The 11,192-nt window shown below is 39.5% G+C and overlaps 1 protein-coding gene across 1 annotated transcript in view; it reads left to right on the plus strand.

The window, feature by feature from the left end:
• Window positions 1–245: 245 nt before the first annotated feature.
• Window positions 246–11,192, plus strand: part of LOC116101397 (solute carrier family 22 member 19-like) — a 29,983-nt gene continuing 19,036 nt past the window's right edge. Inside the window, exons 1-2 of the mRNA XM_031384975.1 lie at window positions 246–644; window positions 7,791–7,894. Coding sequence (XP_031240835.1) covers window positions 246–644; window positions 7,791–7,894 — 503 coding nt within the window. The remainder of the gene's footprint in view (window positions 645–7,790; window positions 7,895–11,192) is intronic.

Below are 11,192 nucleotides of genomic sequence, written 5' to 3' on the forward strand. Positions count from 1 at the left end.
AGGGTTGGGATTTTTGTTTATTTTGGGGGGTTTTGTTGTGGCTATTATGTAGAAAATGCTCCCTAATGCTAACATCACTACAAATTGCAGTTCTGTGACTGGTATGAAGTAAGGAAGGCACATTTTAAAAAGCTCAAGATCAATTCTACTTAGTGTGTTGGTATGAAGCAGAACTTTGTTTAAAAGATTATACTTACCTATGTATAACCATTTTTACTTCCCACTGGAGATAGTCATTCAGCCTCATGGCCTTTCAGGAACTTCTAAATCTAGTTGGAAGTCATGGTAGATTCCAGATCCTTCAGATGGCCTTTCTACTTATCTGCAATGTCATTGTGGCACCTCATTTAATATTGGAAAACTTCACGGCAGCTAACCTTGGTCATCGCTGCTGGGTTCACATTCTTGACAATGACACTGACTCTAACAATAACAGTGGAAACATGAGCCAAGATGATCTCTTAAGGATCTCCATTCCTCTGGACTCCAACCTCAGACCAGAGAAGTGTCGTCGCTTTGTCCAAGCACAGTGGCATCTTCTACATTTTAATGACACATTCTTCAGAATGACAGAACCAGATACAGAGTCCTGTATGGATGGCTGGGTGTATGATCAAAGGAATTTTATCTCTACTGTGTCTGAGGTAAGGGGCTTGAATCATAATAACACCTCAGTGAATTCATTACAATATTTCAGCAATAGTACAAATAGTGTATATTCTTTGAAATTAGTCATTGCTTTATTAAATATAAGCCATATTCAATTATTCTAATGACTTCAAATATAAGTAAAGATTTACTTTTCTAATCTTTTCATTCAAGGGATGACCTTAGATTAAAACCCAGTTTACAGAAGGAAATTTGACAACAGGACTATTTAGCAAAATTACAAAAGTAGATTCCACCACCGGGTCCTGCCTTCTTCTAAGCTATGGCTTTCTAAGTGGCTTTACAATATTAGGCATGACTTTATTCTTCTGAAGTGGGCATCAAATCCAATCAGAAGTTGTTAGTCATCTTTTAACAGTTATGTTATTAATGCATCAATAAGCAAGTTGTCTTGTAGGTTAGTATTGTAGTATAAGGGGCAAGTGTTGACTAAGGTCTCTGATAACATTTCTTCACCCACAATCTACATAGTAACATCTGCCACTATGAAAAGTAGCCAACAAGGAGAACATTTCTGGGTTGTTTTATAGTATTCTTTATGTATTGCAAAAAATTGTGTGGTGTCTTCAGCAGGAGGGTCTTACCATATAGTTACAGTAGGAAACTAAGATCAATGGTAATAGCCTGTGCTGTTTGGAAGATCTATGGGGCTTCCCTGAACAAAAAACTCACACAAAGTTGTTGCGTATGTCTGGCACTAGGATTTCTGCTTAACATCTCAGGTCTTCTGGGAGCAGCATTGGCCACCTAGGTATTGTACCTTCCTTAAAATTCCTTTTTAAAATTATAGTTCAAAGTTAGCTTGCTCGAAGATGCTTCCCATTGGCTTTGTAATATGTCTAAGAGCTACTGTAACTCTAGTATCTAGGTCTAATGTAGTCTTCTAGAAGACATATTTTTTTCCCTACCAAAACAGCTAATGAAATAAAGTTCATTTATTTTTTTGCTTGTGGCAAAAACAAAAACAAAAACAAACAACAACAACAACAACAACAACAACAACAAAACAAAGTTAGCTTGCTCAACAGTGAATTTCCATGTGGCTTTATATAAATTCTTTAGTGAGGTTCTTGAGTGAGAGATTGAAGGGACACAAGGAAAGAAGGTATCTTTGTTAGGGTTTTATTTTTTCAAGGAGATACCATGTCCATGGCAACTCTTACAAAGGAAAATATTTAATTGGCTTGTTTGAAATTTAGAGATTTAGTCCATTATCATCATAGTAGAAAACATGGAGGCATTCAGGAGAACATGGTGCTAGAGTAGGAGCTGAACATTCTATATCTTCATCCATAGGCAGCAGAGGGACACTGTGTCCTTAAACATAGAAAACCTCAAAGCCTGCCCCCACAATGACACCCTTCTTCCAACAAGGCCACACATACTCCAACAAAGTCACACCACCTAATAATGCCACTCCCTCTGGGCATTCAAACACATGAGTCTTTGAGGACCATACCTATAAAAACTATCACATTCTACTCCCTGTCCCCATAAGCTTGTAACCATATCATAATGCAAAATTCACTTATTTCAACTTCAAAAGTTACCCACAGTCTTAACAACCTTTAAAAGTAAAAAATTCAAAGTCTCTTCGGAGACTCATCTAATCTCTTTTTTTTAAACAAATTTTAAATAAACATTTTATTTCATTCTCCTAAATATCATATTTCCCCCCTCCCCATCCCTGCCATCCCACCCTCTCCCACTTATTGGCCCTGGCATTCCCCTACACTGGGGCACAGAACCTTCACAGAGCTGAGGTCCTCTCCTCCTATTGATGATCAAATTTGCAATCCTCTATTATATACATGCTTCCAGAACAATCAGACCCACCATGTGCAGTCCTTGGTTGGTGGTTGAGACCCTGGGAACTCTGAGGGTACTAGTTAGTTCATATTGTTGCTCATCCTAAGGGGCTGCAAACCCCTCAGCTCCATAAGTCCTTTCTCTAACTCCTTCACTGGGGACCCTGTATACAGTTCAATGGATGTCTGTGAGCCTCTACATCTGTATTAGTCAGGTACTGTCAGAGCCTCTCAGGAGATAGCTATATTTAGGCTGGCTTGCCCTTCCTTCAGTCTCTGCTCTATAGTTAATCTCTGCAACTCCTTCTGTAGGTATTTGGTTCCCCCTTTTAAGAAGGAATGAAATGTCCACCCTTTGGTCTTCCTTCTTCTTGAGTTCCTTGTGGTTTGTGGGTTGTTCTTCCTGTATTCCAAACTTCTGGGCTAAGAAACTTCTGTGTTCTTTTGTGATTGGGTTACCTCACTCAGGATGATATTCTCCAGATCCATCCATTTCCCTAAGAATTTCATAAATTCATTGTTTTTAATAGCTGAGCAATACTCCATTGTGTAGATATACCACAATTTCTGTATCCACTCCTCTGTTGAGGGACATCTTGGTTGTTTCCAGTTTCTGGCTATTATAAATAAGGCTGCTATGAACATGGTGGAGCATGTGTCCTTATTACATGTTGGAGCATCTTTTGGGTATATGCCAAGGAGTGGTATAGCTGGGTCCTCAGGTAGAACTATGTCCAATTTCCGAAGGAACTGCCAAACTGATTTCCAGAGTGGTTGTACTAGTTTGCAATCCCACCAGCAATGAAGGAGTGTTACTCTTTCTCTACAACCTCTCCAGCATCTGCTGTCCCCTCAGTCTTTTATCCTAGCCATTCTGACTGGTGTGAGGTGGAATCTCAGGGTTGTTTTGATTTGCATTTCCTTGATGACTAAGGATGTTGAACCTTTCTTTAGGTGCTTCTCAGTCATTCAGTGTTCATCAGTTGAGAATTCTTTGTTTAGCTCTGTACCCCAATTTTTAATAGAGTTATTTGGTTCTCTGTATTCTAACTTCTTGAGTTCTTTGTATACATTGAATATTAGCTTCTATCAGATATAGGGTTGGTAAAGATCTTTTTCCAATTTGTTGGTTGCCATTTTGTCCTATTGATAGTGTCTTTTGCCTTACAGAAGCTTTGCAACTTTATGAGGTCCCATTTGTCAATTTTTGATCTTAGCGCAGAAGCTATTGGCGTTCTCTTCAGGAAATTTTCTCCTGTACCTATTTGCTCAAGGTTCTTCCCCATTTTCTCTTCTATTAGTTTCAATGTATCTGCTTTGATGTGGAGGTCCCTGATCCACTTGGACTTGAGCTTTGTACAAGGAGAAAGGAATGGATCGATTTGCATTTTCCTACATGTTAACCGCCAGTTGAGCCAGCACCATCTATAAAATTAAAATAAAAAATCAGATCACATATTTACAACATATAATGGCAGAGGATATTGATTACTTTTCCAAAACATGGGAGAGGATCATAGTCATAGAAATATTGGAACAAAGCAAGACCAAAAACCAGCTGGGCAAACTCTGAACCCTGCATCTGATGTCAAAAATGTTCTTCAGATCTCCAAGTTTTTCATCTTTGTTGACTATAACACACGCTTCTCATGGGCTTTCCTTGGCAGGTATCCCACAGCTCTGGCATCTCTAACCTCTTAGTGTTTGCAAGGTCTTCCAGGCTTCACCTTTACAGCTTCACACAATGACCAATCTGGGACTCCATATCCTGACACCCAGGAGGGAAAATTCCATAACCTCTTCTTTCTACCTTTGACGCTAAAGCCAAATCCATGTGGCTTAAACTGTCAAGTTCTGCTTCCTGGGGCTATAATATTGTTCCCTCATTCAATCACATCTTCACCAGCTTTCTCTTTTCTATCATTTCTTCACTGTCTAAGGTTGTCTGTACTGTAAATTGTTGATCATAAATTCAGAGATTTGCCTGCCTCTGTCTCCTGAGTGCTGGGATTAAGAAGTGTATCACCATGTTTGGACATAAACTGTTCTTTAATTCCATTTCACAAGGTGGAAGCTTAGCTGGATGGGATCTTGGCCTGAGGTCATCATTCCCTTTATTTCCGTTAATACCTTCAATCTGCTTATCTCTTTAAACACAGGATTTAGCTCCATTTCACTTCCTGGTGGATCTTTTCTCCTTGAACCATACATTTTGCATTTTTCCTTATCAGCTTCTTCCTTTTCATCAAAAAGCGCTTCATAAAAGTGAATACTAGTAATTACACAACAAAGTCTAAACTAGGCTGTTTGGAGCTTTTTTTTGCCAATGCAATTAATTGAAATCTCTTTACTTTAGTCTCCAGCAGACTATTTGGACAAGGGCAAAAAGCAGCCACATTCTTCATCAAAATATCACAAGAACAGGCTCTAGGCCACATACTAACATTCTTCTCCTCTGAAGCCATTTGAGTAACACTGCACATTTCAAGTCATCCTAAGCATCATTTTCTTCTACCTTCCTACTACTATGGCCAACTAAGCACTGTTCAAGCATTCCCTGCATTTCTAATCCTGGTGGGGCCAGCCCGGACAATGGCCAGGTCCCATAGAGGATAAAAGGAGTTGGCAAGGGAGGAGTGAGTCAGGATTTGGGAAACTCTTGCATCCAGATTGACTAGCAGTCAGAGTGCTTCTTTGTTTACACAGGATTCAGTAGACTGGAATGACCCATGTTTTTCCAAAATATAGGTCATATCATTTTTGTCCCCATATATTCATTTTAACATCCTCTTGCTCATGTTTAGTCATCATTGATAAACAGTGAAAGAACAGAATTATCTTTTACAATCATTTACCCTTATCAATATCCTAACCCAATATTTAAGAATCTTGTGATTTCAAGGGCACGAGACAGAAAGAAAATCTCCAAGGCAGCCTGGGAATATTGTCATGTCCTGAGCATTCTCTTATTAACTCTTAATGTAGAGTTTATAGTAAGAAAAGGCTTTTAATCTGGTCAGCTTCTAACTCTTCTAGCTCCCCCAAAATCTTGTTTACCATTTTAAATTTACTTTGTTTTGTCTTTCTTCCTGAGTAAGTACAGATTATATATGTTCCAAGAATATCTTGGAGTCAGATCCTCATAAGATCTCTGGCATCTTGTTTTGAGTCAAAAACCCCAGGGTGTAAAGAAGACTTCAAGTAGGCCAAATGAATATGACTCCCTAAAAGTGGGAGGATTAATATGCTCTGAACTTTTCTTGGGAAAGCTTAGAAGCAGTTAAGAATAATTGCAAGTGATTCATATGGAATTTCATACGGAAATTTCCATTTACTCAACATCCCAAGTTGTACAAATATTAAAAGCACCAAGCAGCCTCCCTTTCTCAAAGGCGAAAGGTTGGGAGGAATGGGAGGAGGTGCTATGTGAGTGAGGTCTGGTAGGAGAGGGTGTGGATATTTGTATGTAAAGTGAATAAATAAATAAATAAATAAATAATAAAAATTAAAAACCTCCAAGCAACACCTGGATATCATGCCAGAAAGTGGAAAATTACACAACAGCGATTGCATTACTTGGCTCATCTTTGCTGGATCTTTGTCAAGCATCTGTGGTAGACCTGAAACTATCACTGTTTCCATTAGATATGGCTGTGCCATAATGCAAAGTCCTAAAATGCTCATTTCTCCAAAGAAAATAATGGTCAGGCCTCTCAGAGAAGCATCCAAGTTCCTGAAACCAACTTCTGTCTTAGTTAGACCATGGCCATAGCAATTCTAATAAAGAAAAACATTTAAGTGTAGTTGACTTAAAATTCAGAGATTCAGTCTATTATCATCGTGGTAGGAAACATGATGGCATGCAGGTGGGTATGGTGCTGGAGAAGGAGCTGAGAGTTCTACATTTTGATCTGCAAGGAGACTGTGGAAGTTGACTGTGTCTCACATTGGACACAGCCTAAGCATAGGAGACCTCAAAGCCTGCCCCCACATTGAACCACTTCCTCCAATAAGGCCAACCTACTCAAACACCATCACAACTCCTAACAGTGCTACTCCCTATGGACAAGGCTTCTGAACACATGAATCTATAAGAGCTATACCTATTCAAATCACCACAGAAAGGAACGAGTATGATTACATTTTAGTTTATAGTTTTTAATACTAATGAAAAGAACTTGAAAGAGGGTGAAATATCCTTATAGATTTACTCACAGAAGTGGTGTTTATTTATCTGAGAGGAGCACAAGATCAAGCCAATTCAACTTCCAGAATAGACTGGAACAGAGCTCAGGAGGCCCCACCCCTAGCTGAGGATCTATTGGGAGCTGATGTTTGTTAGGGCGAGACTACTGTATTACTTTAGGAGTATGGCCAATACTAGATTGCCTATGCCTCAATGCACATATAGGTAACATTCACCAAAAAGTAGAATATGAAAAAAAGAAAAAGAACATAAGGTATGGAGAAGGGTGTTCTCAGGCATCTTAGAGGAAGTTGTGGAACACATAAAGGTTGGATATTATCATAGTACACTGTTGACATGTACAAAATCTCTAAGAAATAATAGTAATAAGAAAAATGTATTTAAAAGAAGGAATTCTTGTGTGTCAAGTTAGTTTAGGTAAAGTGTTCATGTTTTGTGACAGGTCTGCATTATTCAACTTGATGGAAGTTTAAAAACATCTAGACTGTTGTACATGCCACAGTAATAGCTGGAAATGTAGGCTCATGATAGAATGTATCTGCAGCACTTGTGAGGCCCAAGATTCAATACTGGGCATTGCACAAAAATAAAAACAAACTTTCAGTAATTTATATTCATTTATAGAACAGAATGTGAGTAGTTGCTACTGCCCTCCACCTGTTCATAGGGTCTAAGTCCTATTCTCAGTGTTGCCAAAAGTATTCAAGTAAATAAATAAAACAAAAACAGTAATGAGGCTCTATCTGGAATACAAGCTAAGGGGAGACTTTGAAGAATCTGTGCACTGACATATAAAATCCAATAATAATAATAATAATAATAATAATAATAATAATAATAATAATAATATCAAATCATGCAATGGTCATGATATATGAGCATCTCTTGGCATAAATTATATATATATATATATAAGCTACAGAATTAAAGAAAGATTCCTGGAAACAAGTTTGCTTAAGTTGTGACTTAAGGAAAAAAGTCAGGTAATCATGAAAAGGAAAGCTGGAGAGGAAGATGGGGCTAGCACAGTGAAACTGGAAGCACATGTTGAATAAATTGAGCAAATTTAATTGACAGACTACTATGATGATTTTCTTTTCTTCCAGTGGGACCTAGTGTGTGGATCTGAAGAACTGAATTCGGTGGCTAAATTTATATTCTTGATTGGCATGTTGATAGGAAATTTCTTAGGGGGACACTTATCAGACAAGTGAGTGTTTATTCTTTACAGCATTCTCTACATATCAATGTTTTCAACAATTGCAAGTTATGTGTCACAGGTAGGGTATTTATTGCTGTGAAGAGATACCACAACCATGGCAACATATTTAATTGGACCTGGCTTACAGCTCAGAGGTTTAGACCTTTATCATCACTGCAGAAGGCATGGTAGCATGTAGGCCAACATGGTGCTGATGAGTTAACCAATATTTCTACTTCTGGATCCACAGGCAGGAGCAAGAGAGATCCACTAGGCCTGGTTTGAGCTACTGAAACCTCAAAGCCAACCACCCAGTGACACACTTCCTCAACTAACATGCATTCCAACAGAGACAAATATAATAGTGCCACTTCCTATAAGCCAACGGGGGCCATTTTCATTCAAACCAAAACATCCCACTCCCTGTCACTGTAGGCTTCTAGTAATATCACAATGCAAAATGCATTTAGTCCAACTCAAAAAGTCCCTATGCTCTACCACAGCATCATCAATGTTTAAAGTTCCAAAGCTCAAAGTCTTTTCTGACACTCATCCAATACCTTAATTGTAATCCCCTGTAAAATCAAAAAAGAGCAGATCACACACTTCCAAAACATAATGGCAATATATATTACTATTCCAAAATTAAGGCAAAGGAACTCATGGGGTTAAATATAACACCAAAACAAGACCGAAAACTAGCTGAGCGAACTCCAAATTCTGCATCTCCACGTCTGATATCAAAGATCCTCAGATCTCCAACACCTTTTAGTTTTGTTTACTGCAACACATTTCTTTTTTGTGGGCTGGTTTACTATATTAGCAGCTCTTTTGCCTAGTAATCTATAATGCTGACATCTCCAACATCTTGAGGTGTTTAAGGAAATCAAGGCTTCGGCTTCACAACTTCACGAAATGGCTTCTCTCGGCCTCCACACAGGGATTCCCCTAACATATGCCTGGGCTGAGCAGCTTTGCTTACTTGTGGAGGAAGATTCCATTATCTCTTTCTTATATTTTTTGACTCAAAAGCCAGAACCACATAGCCAAAGCTACGAAGTTGTGCTGCTTCCTGGGGCTAAAACATGACCCATCATTTAAATACATTTTCACAAACTTTCCTTTTTCAGGGGTTTCCTTCAATGACTAAGCTTGGATGTCTTGTAACTTGCTCTGTAGACCAGGCTGTCCTCAAACTCAAAGATCTGTAAGCCTCTCCCTCTCAATTGCTGAGATAAGTGGAGTTTGCGACACACCAGACCATTAGCATTTCATTAATTCCTTCTGAAAAGTTTGAAGCTTATCTGAGTGGTGTCTTTCCCTAAAGTCACCATGCCCTTTATTCCATTTAAGACCAGGGTTTTTTTTTTTTTTTTACTCTTTTCTGGTCTTTCTTTCCTACCCACACTGTACTGGGGTTTTCCTTGCTAGATTGCCCCTTTTTCATTATAGATCTGCATAAGGCTGGCCTATAATAATCCATCAATGCAGTCAATACTAGGCTATCTGGAGATTTCCTCTGCCATAACTATTAATCCATATCTCTTCAGTTTAGTCTTGGGCAGATTTTTTGGACAAGGGCAGAGAGCAGCCATATTCTTCACCAAAATATCACTAGAATGATCACTAGGTCACATAATAGTCTTTTCCCCTGAAACATCTTGAGCTGAGCTCCCACAGTTCAAACCACAATCAGCACCTCTCTCTTTGATGCTTCTACTAGTATGGTCCACACTTAGAGCTTCCCAATGCTTTCCTAATACAAAGTCTCAATATGTACCTTCTACCAGTAAGAAGCATGATTAGGCCTAGTGCAACAATGCACAATTCCTGTTACCAAATATTGTCTTAGGATTTCTACTGATGGGAAAATACATCATGACCAAGGCAACTCTTTTACAGGAAAGCATTTAATTGAAGCAGGTTTGCAGTGCAGAGGTTAAGTCCATTATCATAGCAGAAAGTATGGAAGTATGCAGGCAGACATGTGCTGAAGAAGTGGCTGAGATTTCTACATCTGGATCCTCAGACAGCCACAAGACAGAGCTATTGAATCTGGCTTAAGTTTTTAAAATCTCATGGCCCATCCAAGACACCCTTCTGCAACAAGGTCAGACCAAGTCTAAACAGAAATATGAAGAAGGTTCCATCTATACACAGGAGGTGGATCTGTTCCACAGCCGTCTGTGCACCATTCCTGCCAGGGTAGAGCTGGTCTCTAGGGAATGCTCTGACCCTGGAACACAAGTGAAATCACCATTTTTTCTCTGATGACTGTCTTTAAGGTGGGACCATCAAGGAGTGCACAGGATGCAGAAGTGGCAGAGCAGATGGGACAGGGTCTTTCCTGCCTCCGTCTACACCCAGGAGGTGAGGCTGTTCCACAGACCTCTGTGCACCTTTCCTGCCAGGGGAGAGCTGGTCTACAGGGAGTGCTTTGACCCTGGGACTCAGTCAGGATCGCCATTTTCTCCCTGTTGACTGTCTAAGGTGGGACTAGCTAGGAGCATACAGGCCACAAAAGCAGCAGAGCAGCTGGGTCAGGGTTCTTCCTGCATCCATCTGCACCCAGGAGGAATGGCTGGTCCACAGCCCTCTGTGCACAGGTCTTGCCAGAAGAGGGCTGATCTCCCAGGAGTGCTGGCACAGACTTACAGACTCACAGGAGGAAAAGCACCAGGCAGAGACAGAAAGAACATCTAACACCAGAGATAACTGGACAGCGAAAGGCAAATGCAAGAATCTTAGCAACAGAAACCAAGACTACTTGGCATCATCAGAACGCAATACTCCCACCAGAGAAAGTCCTGAATACCCAAACACACCAGAAAAGCCAAGTCTCTGTTTTAAAATCACATCTCATGAGGCTGATAGAAAATTTTAAGAAGGACATAAATAACTCCCTTAAAGAAATACAGGAGAACACAGGTAAACAGGTACAAGCCATTAAAGAGGAAACACAAAATTCCCTTAAAGAATTACAGGAAAATACAATCAAACAGGAGAAGGAATCGAACAAAAACATCCAGGATCTAAGAATGGAAGTAGAAAGAAAGTAAGAAATCACAAAGGGAGGCAACTCTGAAAATAGAAAACCTAAGAAAGAAGTCAGGAGCCATAGATGAAAGTATCATCACCAGAACACAAGAAATAGAAGAGAGAATCTCAGGGGCAGAAGACACCTTAGAAATCATTGACACAACAGTCAAAGAAAATGCAAAATGCAAAAAGCTCCTACTCCAAAACATCCAGGAAATCCAGGACACAATGAGAAGACCAAACCTAAGGATATTAGGTATAGAAGAGA

Source organism: Mastomys coucha, unplaced genomic scaffold, assembly GCF_008632895.1.
Source record: "Mastomys coucha isolate ucsf_1 unplaced genomic scaffold, UCSF_Mcou_1 pScaffold21, whole genome shotgun sequence".
NCBI classification, from domain to species: domain Eukaryota; kingdom Metazoa; phylum Chordata; class Mammalia; order Rodentia; family Muridae; genus Mastomys; species Mastomys coucha.